Source organism: Chiloscyllium punctatum, chromosome 21, assembly GCF_047496795.1.
Source record: "Chiloscyllium punctatum isolate Juve2018m chromosome 21, sChiPun1.3, whole genome shotgun sequence".
NCBI classification, from domain to species: Eukaryota; Metazoa; Chordata; class Chondrichthyes; order Orectolobiformes; family Hemiscylliidae; genus Chiloscyllium; species Chiloscyllium punctatum.
The window spans coordinates 20,427,048-20,443,621 of record NC_092759.1 but is presented as its reverse complement, the minus strand read 5'-3'; the positions used below and the strand labels follow the sequence as shown (position 1 = coordinate 20,443,621).

Sequence of the window (16,574 nt, the reverse complement as noted above, 5' to 3'; positions counted from 1 at the left end):
GACTCAGCATTACCAGTCACATAGTTGGCTCCTGAAACTGAAAATGGAACAGGAGCAACGGGAGGAGGAGGAGGTACAATGCCCCGAGATGTTCGGGGAGGGGGGGGGGCATAGAAAGCTGCTACCAGATCCCTGTCACGGTGCACACTGTCAGAGATGAAGCAGTAGCTGCCCAGAACTGAAGGTGACAACAGACAGTAACAACACAAACACGCCTTGGTTACCAAATCAGTTTTATTTTCTTCAAAAAAAATCAAACATTGTTTGTTCAAATCTGCTCCCCCCACAGCCCCCCCAGCCCAGCCCCCCCCCCCAACCCCCACTTCTGAATATCTCACACACTTATTTACATTCACTTTTGCAAAAATAGGTTTCAGTCTGAGTTTGGGCACTAACTCTGGACTCGACACCATTCAGGCCTGGAAGTCCTCAGTTGAATTCAAACTATCGAGAGCGGTGAGGGCACGGGCGGGGAGCACTGAAACCAGGGCAATGTGCCGTGCTGGTGTGGCCCAGGTTCCCACTTGGGTAACACAACTGCGGCAGCTCTCCACAGACACACAGCCACATGTGGACATCGCCTTTATCCGCAGAACGTGCCCTGTTAGGCTTACAACTGTGCACCACACTCTGCCTCCAGGAAGTGGTCCGAAACTCAACGCTACATTCAGTCATCAAGACAGCAATAAAAAGGCAGGCAGCTTGATAAGACAACCTTCCCCCACCCCACGCAGACACACACACACACACACTCTCTCTCTCTCTCACGCCCAGGTAAAGCTGTGACAGTGCAGTCATATAGAAGCCACGGAGTATCTACACTGCTGGGAGTCTCCCCTTGTTCTGCACAGGCAAAAGGTTTAAATATTTACAAGATGTGCATCACTACAATTTCAACAGTTATTGTTTCAGATTACTTTCCAAAACATCGAGTCCTGAGTATAACATTCAAACTGATCTGCTTCATGCCTGTTTGTTGTTCCTGCCCCATTATCTGGCCATCCTTACAGCACAGCTTCACATCGGACAGGGACAGTGGATCCCCTCTGACCTTTAAACTCCTCTTAGCGCACAGCCGAGATGGAGGTGCATTCAACAGAAGTGCTCCACTGGGCTGAATGTTTAACAAAGGGATGTTATCGACCAGCTGGCCTGGTCAGGTGCTCACCGCCCATGATGACCGCATCGGGAGCTGGGGTTAACGTGTGGCAGGGAGGGCTGTTTGACCGGAGCTGACCCTTGCCTGAACCCATCCGGGTGGTTTCTAGCAGGGGGTCAGTGCAGAGCCATTCTGAGCACTGGTCCTCAAACATAGCAAGGCAGAGCCTCAGGAATCAGCCACCCACCTCAATCCTAAACATCTGGCCGGGAGGTAGGGGGGGGGGACTCAGCCGCCAGTGCTCGGTTTTATGGTTTAATACCAAGGAGGGAGTTGGTAACACTTTGCAATGCCTGTATAGCCACGCGGAGAAATGGCTACCTTTCCAAACACTGTTCCCACCCCCCCCCCACCCCCCCCCAATCACATCACTAAGCACCCAGCTCTCTCCAAATATACATCTCTGTGTGATTCAGTGCTTTTAAAATACATAGCTCCTGAGGCTCCAGGGGCATTTAAAATGAGAACACAAACGCACCAGTTTAACAGATCCAACAGCAATCTTCCACAGTCAGTTGTATAAAACTAGACCATGGTCCTGGGCAATGTCCAGGACCTCCACTACAGGAGTCAGAATAAAGTCGGTGCCCCCTTTGTGACCGGCTGAACAGGCAGCTGCAAATGGGCAGCTGGGGATGGCACACAGTCTGAAACAGACTGACATTGTAATCTGCTTTCAACACTCCCCCCTCCCCCTCAGCTAAAAGAAACACCTCACTTCTGACTGGACAGTCTTGCACTTGCTTCCTGGAGACATTCCGGTGTCTCAGGAAGGAGTCAAACACAAACGTTCCCTGTCACTGTCCTCGGGGGAAACCACGGAGCGAGGAAACAAACAAACAAACAGCGCCACGGCCCAGGAGGATCAAGCCCCGAATCTTCAGAGAAGACAGTGAGTGCTGGACCTTGCCGACAGTACCACCGCACCCTTCCCCAAGGGTCCTCTTCAAAACAGGTATTTAAAAAAGAAAAGACAAACCGAACTGTGAAGCAAAACGTCCACAAATACAGGAACTGGTTTATTTGAGTCCTGTCATCACAGGGCGGCTGCTGCTGGGGTTTCAGATCTGCCAGGCTCCATGTTCATGTGGCCCTCTACCACAGTTCAGGAGAATACTCTCTCTCGCGCCCCAGCAAACCATCTCAATCCCGTCCATCTCCAAACTGGGGTGCTAGGCATCAGCAGACCTGCACCGTCTCTCCTCTCAAACGTCGAGACGGCTTTACTTCTTGTTTGTGAGTTGCGGGCGGATCGGAGCTGCTGGGGGGTAAGGGTCATTTCTCCAACCTGTAACCCAGCGAGGAGGAGGGGGAGGGGAGGAATGGGAATCTTCCAGACCCCACTCCGCCAGAGGTGGAAGACAGCAGAGACAGCCTGAGCTGGTTTGAGAGCCACCCTAAAGACACAGTCACCTTTGGCCAGTACCTCACAATGTGAAGAGTTCCTCACATTATTTACTGATGGTTTCATTTCCCACTGCCCCCCCTCCCAGCCCTGATCCCCGATACCCAAGGTTTCTTACAATGAGCTTGCAGCTTCCTTCACGTGTGTTCCCCATTCCTCGGTTTTTTTGTTTATATATGCCTCATCCAGGCAAGTCATTGACAGAACCTTTAGCTTCAGGGAACTTTCTTCCGGCTTGAGTTTGACTTCTTCCCATCTCGGCATCTCTCGCAGAAAAAGACGTCAGGGACTTTAGACTTGCGGATTTTAGCACAGGACAGGTGGATCCAGGTGTTACACTGGTTACACTCAATCATCGGCCTGCCTGCAAACGGTTTCTGGCAGTAACAGGTCACCAGGCTCCAAGAGTCATCATCTACAACACCGGCAGAGCCGGGGGGGGGGGGGGGGAAGCGAGGGAACAAGGTGGGAGGGAGCGAGGGCAGTGACAGAGTGAGGGGGGAAGGGAGCGAGGGAGGTGACAGAGTGAGGAGGGAAGGGAGCGAGGGGGGCGACAGAGAGGGCGAGAGGAAATGGAGGGGGGAAAGAGTGCGGGAACAAGGTGGGGGGGAGCGAGGGGGGCGACAGAGAGGGCGAGAAGAAGTGGGGGGGAGCACGCAGGAACGAGGTGGGGAGGGAGCAAGGGCAGTGAGAGTGAGGGGGGAAGGGAGCGAGGGAGGCGACAGAGAGGGCAAGAGAAAGTGGTGGGGAGGGGAGAGCGCGGGAACGAGGTGGGGGGGGAGCGAGGGTAGTGACAGAGTGAGGGGGGGGAAGGGAGCAAGGGAGGCAACAGAGAGGACAAGAGGAATGGGGGGGAAGAGCACAGGAATGAGGTGGGGAGGGAGCGAGGGCAGTGACAGAGTGAGGGGGGGAAGGGAGCGAGGGAGGTGAGAGTGGCGGGGGAGGAGGAGGAGCGAGACAGCGAGGGTGGCGAGACGGGGGTGGGGAAAGAAAGCATAGGTGATGGGAGAGCGAGGGGAGGAGGGAGCGAGGGCAGTAAGAGAGTGAGATGGGGGGAGGGCGAGGGCAGCGAGAGAGAGAGAGAAAAAAAACAGGAACAAAGGCAGCGAGAGAGAAAGGGTGCAAGAAAAAGAGAAAGAACAAGAGAAGCAAGATGGGGGGGGGGAAGAGAGAGAGAACAAACGAGGAGAGGGGTAAGAGAGAGAAGTGGGGGGGGGGGGGGGAAGGGAGGGAGTGAATTTGAGTGACAAAGAGAGGAGGTAACAGTTAAATGAAGAACATTTTCTACCCAAGTCCCACCCATCCCTCCCAACTCAAACACAAACTAGAGGATGTAGCTGTTCACCTCCAACTGAAATGTCCTTTGAGAGTAAACATTGCCTGCGTCCCAGCAGTGTGCAGCTGTGGCCTATTACACAAGATACACAGCATGAAAACAGGCCATTCTGCTCCAGCCTAGTCCACCTGAGCCTCCTATTATCTTTCCTCACCTAAACACACTGCCGCAACCCTCTATTCCTTTCGATCTCAATCGCTTGCCTATTATCAATGCCGTTGTGGATGAGTCATGCAGAGGCTCTGGGGACAGAGGTGGGGTGAACCAGATGGATTCACACTACAACCAATGACAGTATTAGGGTCACTGTCAATGCAGATAGCTCCATATTCCAGAACGTAAGCAGTAAATTCAAGCTGGAACCAGCTCCCATGTGCCTCTGGGTTACCAGTCCAGCAGCATTCGCACACTGCCACTGCCTCCCCACTCTGACAAAAGAACAAAGCTGCATTTATTTAAATGTCTCACATGCTTGGCATGTCCCAGAACACTCTCCAGCCAAAAGACCCATTTTTCAGATGAGGCCATCCATTTTGCAAACAAGCCCAGTCCCACTAGCAACAAGGAGAAGTGATGTGCTTTTAGCTGAGGAATAAATACCGCGCAGGAAAGCTTGCAAGTGCAGCCAAGTCCATAGACATCCAGCCTCAAAGTTTCATCTCATCCAAATTCAATACCTCAGCACAGCATTCAATATCAGCCTACATTAACGCTCATCCCCGAGTGGCACCTTCCAGTTAGGTACTGGGTCAAACGGACCCAACAAATTCAAACTGACAGTTGTGTTAAAGAGCTGGACACATTATGAGTCTACATTAGTGTGGTGCTGGAAAAGCACAGCAGGTCAGGCAACATCTGAAGAGCAGGAAAATCAATGTTTGAGGTAAAAGCCCATCATCGGGAATGCTTTACTCCCGAAGAAGGGCTTTTGCCCAAAATGTTGATCTTCCTGCTCCTCGGATGCTGCCTCACCTGCTATGCTTTTCCAGCACCACACTAATGTAGACTCTGATTTCCAGCATCTGCAGTCCTCACTTTTGCCTGTACACATTCTGACCAAACTAACCTGATTCCACCATGATGTCTTCGTCCATGATGCGTGTCTCGCCTTCACTGGAGCTGCTGCCCCCGTCTCGGCTGTTTCCCACACTGAGCGAGTCTTTGATTTCCATTTGATAACTCTCGCTATAAACACCCTCCGGATCTGGCCTCAGAGGCTCGGGGAGGAAGTTCCCTTTCACCAGCTCTTCGTCCGAGTCGGTCTCACTCAGCGAGGCCTTGACTTTCTTCTCCGCTCTCTCTTTCTTCAGCTTGCGTTTCTTCCTCCTCTTGATCCGGGAGAAGGTGGACTTCTCGCCATCCAGGGGCCTCAGCTGCTCCGCCTCAGAGGGCCAGTGCTTGCTCCTCTTCTCCTTCTTTTCCTCCGGGGCTGGGTACAAGGAATCCTTGAGCTTCAGCCTGTCCAGGAGCACCCCGTCCGGTCTCAGGGGATGGAACCCATTCCTCCTGGAGCTGCTCGCCTTCTTCACAAAATTCTGGATGGTGTCAAAGTCGACAGACTGGGTGGAGTCCCAGCTGTCACTGTCCAAAACACTCTCTGTCGGCACTGGGGAATTGGAACTTGATGGCGTCCAGTCACACTCCTGTGAGAATTTGAGGGAGAGAGGAGTCACATTGAGTTTTTTGCCCCCTCGATATTGGCCCTGCACTTCAACATTAATTAACCTCCATTCCCTTAGAACCCAAAAGTCCCAATCCTCCCAGCCTCAAAGACTGAGCTGTATAGAACGCCATGTTTTCCACCCACACTCAGTCAGTGTTGCCTTCCTTTTTGGAATAGAGTCATTGAGTGTGTGGAAGCAGACTATTCGGGTGCGCCATGTCCACACCCACCCTCTAAACAGCAAACACCCCCCACCCTATCTTTGTAACCCTGCATTTGCCATGGCTAATCCACCTGAACACCACATCTTTGGATTGTGGGAGGAAACCCACATAGACACAGGAAGTTTGCACAGTATCCCGAGAGTGGAATCAAACCTGGGGTCCCTGATGCTGAGAGGCAGAGGTGCTAACCACTGAGCCACCCCTTCTTTACCTACCCCTGCACTCAGTCCCTTATTTTTTGTCTCTCTCTTCGCACTGGGGCTGTATTCCCTGGAGTGTCAGAGGCTGAGGGGTGACCTTATAGAGGTTTACAAAATTATGAGGGGCATGAATAGGGTAAATAGGCAAAGTCTTTTCCCTGGGGTCGGGGAGTCCAGAACTAGAGGGCATAGGTTTAGGGTGAGAGGGGAAACATATAAAAGAGACCTAAGGGACAACTTTTCCACACAGAGGGTGGTATGTGTATGGAACGAGCTGCCAGAGGATGTGGTGGAGGCTGGTACAACTGCAAAATTTAACAGGCGTCTGGATGGGTATATGAATAGGAAGGGTTTGGAGGGATATGGGCCAGGTGGGAGGTGGGACTAGATTGGGTTGGGATATCTGGTCAGCATGGACGGGTTGGACCGAAGGGTCTGTTTCCATTCTGTACATCTCTATAACTCTATATACCTTCTGACCTTACTCTGAAGCCTAGGACTCCTGCTGTGGCAGAGGTTTACCTACACAGGCCATCTCCTACCACTAGATGGAGTCTGGGCCACAATGGTGACTGCAGCATTTTCATCTGCACCTTAAAATTTATTTTAAACACTATCATATTTATCACTTTGGACATTTCAAACAGTGTTCCAGCTGAATGTACAGAAGGTGGCCATTCTCAGAAACACAAAAAAAATCAGAGCAACAGCTGGCCATTCAGCCCTTCTAGCCTGCTCTGTCACTGAGCAGCAAACTCGCACTCTGTCCCCATTTTCTCCCCCATGCTCTTTGATCCCATTGCCTCTGGGCGGCTCTCCATATTGTCAGGTGCCACTCGAGAAATCACCATAAATCAGGAAACGGAAGCGAACAAGGAACTTGGAAAATGACAATCGCCAGGGAAGCGGCACTGAGCGAGGTGCTGGAGTTGTGCGTTGGTACATCCCTGGATTCTGACAGCCTTTCAATCTAGGGTCTCAAAACAAGTGGTTAGCAAACACAGTGGAGGCAATGGTTTCCAGAATCCCGACATTAAAGGAAGATTCCACTGGAAAAGAGTGACTGTAACTCCTCTAATCAAAAAGGGAGGGACTCCGAAATCAGGCAGCTGCTTGCTGTAGCTATACAGAGTCACCCCTTGAGTACTGCGTGCAATTCAGGTCTCCACATCTGAGGAAGGACATCCTGCTATTGAGGGAGTCCAGTGAAGGCTCATCAGACTGATGCCTGGGATAGCAGGACTGACATATGAGAAACGACTGATCGACTGAGGATGTTGTGAAACTTGAAAGGGTTCAGAAAAGATTCACAAAGGTGTTGCCAGGGTTTGAGCTACAGGGAGAGGCTGAATAGGCTGGGGCTGTTTTCCCTGGAGTGTCGGAGGCTGAGGGGTGACCTTATAGAGGTTTATAAAACCATGACAGGCATGCTAAAAACCACCCAACACCAGGTTATAGTCATGCAGGTTTATTTGGAGTCACTAGCTTTTGAAGTCTGCTTCATCAGGTGGTAGTGGAGCAGAATCATAGGACACACAATTTAAAGCAACAGGATTGCAGTATTATGGAATGTAATATTAACCACATTTAACTTGAGTCTTTCATCTTTTAGGATGATCATATTCATTTTGGTTCCTTCATATGAAAATCCCAGAACTGTTTTAAAATTACATTCTCAAGATAGCTTTTAACAATAGGTGCCAGCTCAGCTCAAGATAATGCATTGAAGGTGTGAGGTTAAAGTCTGTCCGTGTCCTAATGTTAGATCAGACTGGTTCTATTTCTAAAGTGGGATTTACAGCATTTTACGTGGATTTATGCAGTGTTTGAACAAAATATAATGTAATTCTGCAAGTGCAAATTCACCCCATAAACGCGTGCACGCGCAGGGGAGATGAGTGAGTGTGTGGGGGGTGACAGCGTGTGGGGTGTACATATGTGCGCATGAGAGAGAGCTTGTGTATGAGAGAGGGTCTGCGTGGGTGTATGGATCTGTTGGGGTTTGTGTGTGTGTGGCGCGCGCACTTGTGAGAGAGTTTGAGAATGTATATTGCAGTGGGATCACCTGCAGTGCGACATGAACCCAAAGAACCAGGGCCTTGGGTTCATGTTGCACTATAGGTGGTCCCACTGCACTATGCACTATACACTCTCAGACCTACAGACCCACACAGACCCTCTCTCATATGCTCACACATACACCCTCTCACAGACTTCTACCCCATTACACTCTCATACATATTATGTGTTTGTAATTTTTATTAATGACTTGGATGAAGGGATTGAAGGATGGGTCAGCAAGTTTGCAGACGACACAAAGGTTGGAGGTGTCATTGCCAGTATAGAGGGCTGTTGTAGGCTGCAGCAGGACATTGACAGGATGCAGAGAAGGGCTGAGAGGTGGCAGATAGACTTCAACCTGGATAAATGCGAGGTGATGCATTTTGGAAGGTCGAATTTGAAAGCTGAATACAGGATTAAGGATAGGATTCTTGGCAGTGTGGAGGAACAGAGGGATCTTGGTGTGCAGGTACATAGATCCCTTAAAATGGCTACCCAAGTGAACAGGGTTGTTAAGAAAGCATATGGTGTTTTGGCTTCCATTAACAGGGGGATTGAGTTTAAGAGTCGTGAGATCTTGTTGCAGCTGTATAAAACTTTGGTTAGACTGCATTTGGAATACTGCGTCCAGTTCTGGTCGCCCTATTGTAGGAAAGATGCGGATGCTTTGGAGAGGGTTCAGAGGAGGTTTACCAGGATGATGCCTGGACTGGAGGGCTTACCTTATGAAGAGAGGTTGACTGAGCTCAGACTTTTTTCATTGGAGAAAAGGAGGAGGAGAGGGGACCTGATTGAGGTAAACAAGATAATGAGAGGCATAGATAGAGTCAATAGCCATAGACTATTTCCCAGGGCAGAAATGGCTAACACAAGGGGTCATAGTTTTAAGCTGGTTGGAGGAAAGTATAGAGGGGATGTCAGAGGTGGGTTCTTTACACAGAGTTGTGAGAGCATGGAATGCATTGTCACCAGCAGTTGTGGAAGCCAGGTCATTGGGGACATTTAAGACACTGCTGGACATGCATATGGTCACAGAAATTTGAGGGTGCATACATGAGGATCAGTGGTCGGCACAACATCGTGGGCTGAAGGGCCTGTTCTGTGCTGTACTGTTCTATGTTCTATACACACACTCAGACACACACACCTCCACAGGCACACACTTCCTTGGTCTCCCCTGTGCGTGCACGAGTTTGTGGGGTGAATTTGTACTTGCAGAATTACATTATATTTTGCTCAAACACTGCATAAATCCATGTAAAATGCTGTAAATCCCACTTTAGAAATAGAACCAGTCTGATCTAACGCTAGGACACAGACAGACTTTAACCTCACACCTTCAATGCATTATCTGAGCTGAGATGACACCTATTGTTAAAAGCTATCTTGAGAATGTAATTTTAAAACAGTTCTGGGATTTACATATGAAGAAACCAAAATGAATATGATCATTCTAAAAGATGAAAGACTCAAGTTAAATGTGGTTAATATTACATTCCATAATACTGCAATCCTGTTGCTGTAAATTGTATCATTGATTCTGCTCCACAACCACCTGAAGGAGCAGTGCTCTGAAAGCTCATGCCTCCAAATAAACCTGTTGAACTATAATCTGGTGTTGTGTGATTTTTAACTTTGTCCACACTGACACCTCCAAATCGTAAATAGACAAGATCTTTTCCCTGGGGTCGGGCAGTCCAGAACTAGAGGGCATAGGTTTAGGGTGAGAGGGGAAAGATATAAAAGGGACCTAAGGGGCAACTTTTTCACACAGAGGGTGGAGTGTGTATGGAATGAGCTGACAGAGGAAGTGGTGGAGGCTGGTACAATTGCAACATTTAAAAGGCATCGGGATGGGTATATGAATAGGAAGGGATATGGACCAAGTGCTGGCAAATGGGAATAGATCAGTTGAGGATATCTGGTTGGCATGGACTAATTGAACCAAAGGGTCAGTTTCCATGCTATACGTCTCTATGACATGGCTTGTCCTCGCTGGAATTTGGAAGAATTGGGGAGGGAGGGTGGGGGTGGAATCTAAAATCCTACTGAGACTGGACAGGCTACATGTGTCTTCACTCGGAGAGAGTTGTGAACCTGTGGAATTCTGTCAGTTCATTCGATACATTCGAGAGGGAACTGGACGTGATCCTTGTGGCTAAAGGAATCAAGGGGGATGGGGAGAAAGTGGGAGTGGGATACTGAGATTGCACGATCAGCCATGATCATAATGAATGGTGATGCAGGCTTGAAGGGCTGAATGGCCTACTCCTGTACTGATTTTCTATGTTTCTACTTTACCATCAGTAATAAGAGAAAATTTAGAAGCTATTATGAAACAGGTTACAGTAGAGCACTTTGACATGTTGACGGAAATCTGGCAGAGTCAATGTGGTTTTGTGTGAAAGGAATCAGATTGAACCAATTTATTGATATTCTTTTTGAGGAAGTAACAAGTAAATTATTCTATATTTGTAACCAAGCTGCTCAGGTGTGTTATTACTACTTCTGGAGTAGATGGGACTAACTCAGAGGTAGGGACACTACCATGATATAGGCAAATCAGCCCACGGAGTCTCCTCTCTATCGTTCAATCATGACTGACATATTTCTCAATCTTCTGCCTTTGCCCCATTATCCTTGAGCATCTTACTAATCAAGAACTTATTTCTGTCTTAGTTATAGAGTCGAAACTGAGCTGAAAATATGTTGCTGGAAAAGCGCAGCAGGTCAGGCAGCATCTAAGGAACAGGAGAATCGATGTTTCTGGCATGAGCCCTCCTGTTCCTTTGATGCTGCCTGACCTGCTGAGCTTTTCCAGCAACACATTTTCAGCTCTGATCTCCAGCATCTGCAGTCCTCACTTTCTCCTCCTTAGTTATAGAGTCACACAGCACAGCAACAGACCCTTCAGTCCAACTCGGCCTTACCAACCAGACATGCTAAATTAATCTAGTCCCATTTTCCAGCACCTGGCCCATACCCCCCCTAAACCTTTCATATTCATATACCCATCCAGATGCTTTTTTAAAATGTTGTAATTGTTACCAGCCTCCACCACTTCCACCAGAAACACATTCCATACATGCACCACTCTCTGCATGAAAAATTTGTCCCTTAGATCCCTTTTAATATTTTTCCCCTCTGACCTTAAAACCTAAGCCTTCGAGTTTGGATTCCTCACACTGGGAATTAAATACACTCAGGTTTCAGACACTCCCTCAGACCTATTAGATGTTGACAGATGTACGTAATGTACTTGGATTTCCAGAAAGCCTAAGACAAGTGCCAAATATATGTTTAGTGGAATATAAAAGCTCATAGCAAAATGTGTTAGCATGTTGGCACAAGTGGAAGATCTGACGAGCTAACAGGACAGAATGGGCAAAAACAGGACAGTTTTCTGGTTGGAAAGTTGCAGGTGGTATGCCACAGGGGTGATGCTAGGGTGTCAACCTTTTATAATCAACGCTTGCTTAAACTGGTTGTCATGTTTCTAAAAATTGTAACTTTAAATGAAACACGATTTCCCATAGGAATCAATGTGAAAACCAGAATTAAGTCCCTCCAGACATTTCTGCTCTGAAAATAAGTGTAGAGATTGAAATTCCAAATTGTACATGCATGCTCCCTTGCCGATGATAATCTGTAGAATAAAGTAAACCACTAAACTTAAAAGAAGCTCTGCACGGTTAGACAGCCAAGGACTTTTCTCAGCAGAAAACCATTTTAAGACATTAAACTGAAACGGTAAAAACCCGAAAGAAATGTGGATACTGGAAATCAGAAACGAAAACAGAAATGGCTGGAATAGCTCAGCAGGTCAGGCAGCATCTGTGGAGAAAAATCAAGCAGCTGAAATGACACAAATTCCTAAATGCCTTCATTGATAAATAGTCTCTAAAACAAAATAATTCAAAATACACTAAAGAAAAATTATTCATTTAAAGCTTTAATTGATAGGGTGTCATCTAGTGGCAGAAGCCAGTTGGTACAGGAAGAAATTCCCGTACTGACCAAACTTTGGCATTAGATGGATCCCAGGGCTTCAGTGCAAGCTCAGAGCAAGAGGCAGGGGAAAAGCCTGAAAGTAGGCCGGCTACAGAATAGGAAGCCTGGGGAACAACAGTAAACTGAAACTCAACGTCCAACAAATATCTTGTTGCTATTTTATGAATGCCTTTAAAGTGAAACATTGCTAACTGAGCCAACTTTAAATGGAGACTTGGTATAGAAACATCTCGGATGAAGGCACTAAAGGTATGGTTGCTAAGTTTCATGATGATACAGAAGTAGGACTCAGGAATGCTCCTGGATCTCCCTCGTGAGCAGAGCAGTAAGAAAGTTTAGCAATTGTATTGTCCTGGGATGCGTGTGTAAGGGTCAGATTTCTGAGGCATTGGGACTGGTTCTGGGGAAGGTGGGACCTGTACAAGCCAAATGGTCTACCCCAGAACAGGAAAATCAAACAAAAAAAAGGGGAAAACAGAGACTTGAAACATTAGCTTGCTTTCTCTCCCCGGATACTGCCTGACCTGCTGTGAATTCCAGCATCTGCTCCTACAAAGAACTGGGGATGCTGAAGATCTGAAACCAAAACAGAAATTGCTGGAGAAACCCAGCACAGCTGACAGCATTTTCGCAGGGAAAGCAGAGTTAACAATTCAGATCCAGTGATCCTGCTTCAGAACTCATAATGCACTCACGAATTGAAAAGCCCGCTGATCGCACAGTTAAAAGCAGATTGGGTTAACAGTGTCTCACCTCTCTGCAGGGCGGAATGTAGCCAGTGTACGCCAGAACAAAGTTACAGAACTGATTGAAGTCCTCCACTGTACGCTTCCGTTTCTCAGCTGGCTGCAATGATACACGAGGGTTAGACAGGGACAGGCAGGGCAGGCACAAAAACTGGGAGTGTCAGTCGGGATAAACAACACTTCCGTTGTCACACTTGGCTCATATTCACAAATCAAATTGCATGGATTCGTGATTTTTTTTGGTTAATTTTTTGTGGGCGTCATTGACAAAGCCAGCATTTGTTACCCATCTTGAAGTGAGTGGCCATTTCAGAGGGTAGTTGAGAGTTTAACCATGTCACAGATAGGCCCGGCCAGGTAAGGATGCCTTCCCTGAAGGACTTGAGTGTCCATTTCTAGGACTCTGAGTGAACAAGGTGGTGATAATCAATGATTTATTAACGAATGGAGTCGACATGCTAGGATTTGACCTGATACTGGCATGGTATTAGCCTGGGTCTCTGGATTATTAATCTGGTAACATTACCACGGTGCTATTTCCCACCGGTTCTCAAAAATAAAGAGCACGATCCCACTCTCCAGAGCTAGCAGAACACCTACTCTGGCCTGTTCAGGAAGAAGGATGAGGGGATTGGGAAATGATGAGGGGACTGGAAAATGATGGGAGGACAAGGTTGAGTGAATTTTGTGCATCTCTGGGCACCCTCAAGTCTACCTGGCAGTAATCAGAAGTTGAACCAGAGTGACATGCCTCCAGCTACATGGGGTCAGGGTCTCGTTGTACAGTCAGCACTCACCTGAGAGTCTGCTCCAACAGTCTGTAGTGGATCTGAAAGCCAAAGAGAACCCAGTTAGAGAACTGCAGATTCAGGGCTTTCCTGACAATGGCACTCACTCCCATAAAGCAATCCATTTAATGCAACATCTCTGTACTACTCTCTACCTCAGATGGCGGACTTCTTCTTCTGCTGCACCACCACCGCGCCCCCTCCAACATCCCCAGAAAACAGTCCATGCTCTTATCACCCACTCACACTTCAACCATCGATTCTAGGGAACGTTTATCTCTCATCGGCCCAACTGTCACAGCAACCAGGATCCCGCTCTCAACCCTCTCGCACTCTGTATTTCTCACTCTCCATCATGTTCCACACTGAAACACTGGCTTAATGTGCAGCAGATATGCCTGAGCACAGAAACATGGTAGACTGGGCATATTCAGCACAGAAACAGACACTCAGTCCAAATTGGCCATGCCATTTGCCAGCACTTGACCCACATCCCTCTAAACCCTTCCTATTCATATTCCCATCCAGATGCCTTCTCTATTTACCCTAACCATGTCCCCAATGACTTTATAAACCACTATAAGATCACCGGTCAGCATCTGATGATCCAGGGAAAATAGCTTAGGGTGAGCAGACTGAGTGCACACTGTGGGGTAGCACCGAGGGAGCGCCGCACTGGGGGGGTGCTGGGGCAGGGAGGGAGCGCCGCACTGGGGAGGTGCCGGGTCAATGAGGGAGCGCCGCACTGGGGGGGTGACGGGTCAGTGAGGGAGCGCCGCACTGGGGGGGGTGCCGAGGCAGCGAGGGAGCGCCGCACTGGGGGGGGGTGCCGGGTCAGTGAGGGAGCGCCGCACTGGGGGGGGTGCCGAGGCAGCGAGGGAGCGCCGCACTGGGGGGGTGCCGGGGCAGCGAGGGAGCGCCGCACTGGGGGGGGTGCCGGGGCAGCGTGGGAGCGCCGCACTGGGGGGTGCCGGGGGCAGCGAGGGAGCGCCGCACTGGGGGGTGCCGGGGGCGCTGCACTGTCAGGAAGGCTCCCCTCTGCAGCCCCTCCCCTACTTGCTCTCTCCCACTTCTCCAGGGTCTCTCCCTGGGCTTTCTCCCCCACCCTCTCCTGTGGGCTCTCTCTCCCCCCCCCCCCCCCGGGGTCTCTCTCCTCCCCCCAGGGGCTCTCTTCCCTCCCCTCCCCCCGGGGGCTCCCTTCCCTTCCCTCCCCTCCCCCCGGGGGCTCCCTTCCCTTCCCTTCCCTCCCCTCCCCCCGGGGGCTCCCTTCCCTTCCCTTTCCCCCCCCCAGGGGCTCTCTTCCCTTCCCCCTCCCCCCCCCGGGGGCTCTCTTCCCTTCCATTCCCCCCGGGGGCTCCCTCCTCTCCTCCCCCCACCCCCGGGGCTCCCTCCTCTCCCCCTCCCCCCTCTCCCCCTCCCCCCCCCCCCCCTGGGGCTCCCTCCTCTCCCCCCCCCCCGGGGCTCCCTCCTCTCCCCTCCCCTCCCCCAAGGGGCTCTCTCACCCTCCCCTCCCCCCACAGGGGGTCTCTCTCCCCCTCCCCCCATAGGGGGTCTCTCACCCTCCCCTCCCCCGGGGTTTCCCTTCCCTTCCCTCCCCTCCCCCCGTGGGCTCTCGCCCCCTTCCCTCTGGGCTCCCTCCGGAGAGGGGCTCTCTCCCCTTCCCTTCCCTTCCTCCTGCGGTCCTCTCTCCCCTCCCCTCCCCTCCCCTCTATCCGGGGACTCCCTCCCTCCCTCCCCCCGGGGGCTGCCTGCTCCCTTTCCCCTTCCTTCCCCCTCCCCGGGGGAGGCGCGCTCTCTCTCTCTCTCTGGGGTCGCCCCCTTCCCATCCCCCAGACACTCTTCTCCGGGGTGTTCCCCCCAGGGACTCCCTGTGTGGGGGGGGGGGTGGGGGGTGGGTGGGGAGGGGGGGGGTGGGGCTCTCTCCCCCTCCCCCTCCCCGGGGTCTCCCTACCCCCTCCCCCTCCCCGGGGTCTCCCTACCCCCAGGGGCACGGGCTCGGTGATGTTGATGAAGACTCTCTCACCCTCCGCCATCTTCAGCATCGCCGCCGCCGCCGCCGAGAACCGACTCCGACTCCTCCTCCTCCTCCTCACGGACACGCGCACCGACCCTCTCCCCCCCCCCACGCGCGCGCGCGCTCCCGCCCACCGACCGCACTCGGTGCCACGAGGACGCGCTTTCCACCGCCCGCAACAAACACACTCTCTGCCTTTCCCGGCGCGCGCGCGCGCGCTCTCCTCCCTGACCGTCACGTGTTTCCCCCTTTTCCCGGGAGCGCGCACTCTCCTCCCCCCACCACCCCCTCCGCGGGGGCGTGCCCGCCTCTCGCGCCCTTTTTCCCCTCGGGACGTTTTTTTTCGCTCACTCCGTCCTTGCAGTGACGCAAGACACCAGCACGGAGCAACGCAGGAGAGGGGGGGGGCTTCCTTCTCCTCATTAAAAGCAAAAAGCTGCTTCTTCATCTCATCTCCCTGCCGTCACGTTGAATACCCTTTATAATAATAATGTTTCACTTTCTAATTGTATAGACGCATGAAGAAAAGTCCTCGAAGCTTTTGATTTGTTTGAACCTAAAACTTGATTTCCACCCCCCCCCCCATTCCTCTGCTTTGGATTACTCCAGCTTCAAAGGCCAAGGTCGTTTCGTCAGAGCGTACTTTTTTCAGCGCGCAGCGACGTGGGGCGTGCTTACGTCGTCACACAGGGGCGGGGAAGCGCGGCGATGTCATGCACAATGCGCCTACGCCGTAATGCGTCATCGCGTCAGGTGGACGTACAGTAGTAGGTTGGTAGAAGAAATTGCCGCCATGTTGGTAATGGAGCTGGACCAAGTTGGTAGACAAGGTGGGCGTAGGGTTTAGAGATCTTTCCAATCACTGAGTTGGCATTATTAAAGCTTGCACACTTTTGTTGTTTTATAGAGAGTTTTTCATCATTGGCGTTTTGCTGAATTCCCCAAACCTGAGTTATATCTTGGTGGT

General features: G+C 50.7%; 1 protein-coding gene across 1 annotated transcript; it reads right to left on the bottom strand.

Annotated features, from left to right (window-relative positions):
* Window positions 1-322: 322 nt before the first annotated feature.
* phf23b (PHD finger protein 23b) lies at window positions 323-15,723 on the bottom strand. Its single transcript, XM_072591678.1, has 5 exons — window positions 15,617-15,723; window positions 13,603-13,634; window positions 12,813-12,905; window positions 4,967-5,543; window positions 323-2,979 (listed from the first exon to the last, which is right to left on the bottom strand). The coding sequence occupies exons 1-5, from the start codon at window positions 15,633-15,635 to the stop codon at window positions 2,780-2,782; spliced, it is 921 nt and encodes a 306-aa protein (XP_072447779.1). The 5' UTR covers window positions 15,636-15,723; the 3' UTR covers window positions 323-2,779.
* Window positions 15,724-16,574: the final 851 nt, after the last annotated feature.

What these genes read in the sequence shown, in the direction of transcription:
- phf23b (XM_072591678.1), bottom strand. An exon ending in CTGTTGGAGCAGACTCTCAG is followed by an intron (nt 12,906 to 13,602) that starts GTGAGTGCTGAC and finishes GTATCATTGCAG; the next exon opens with CCAGCTGAGAAACGGAAGCG. An exon ending in AGACATCATGGTGGAATCAG is followed by an intron (nt 2,980 to 4,966) that starts GTTAGTTTGGTC and finishes CCGGTGTTGTAG; the next exon opens with ATGATGACTCTTGGAGCCTG.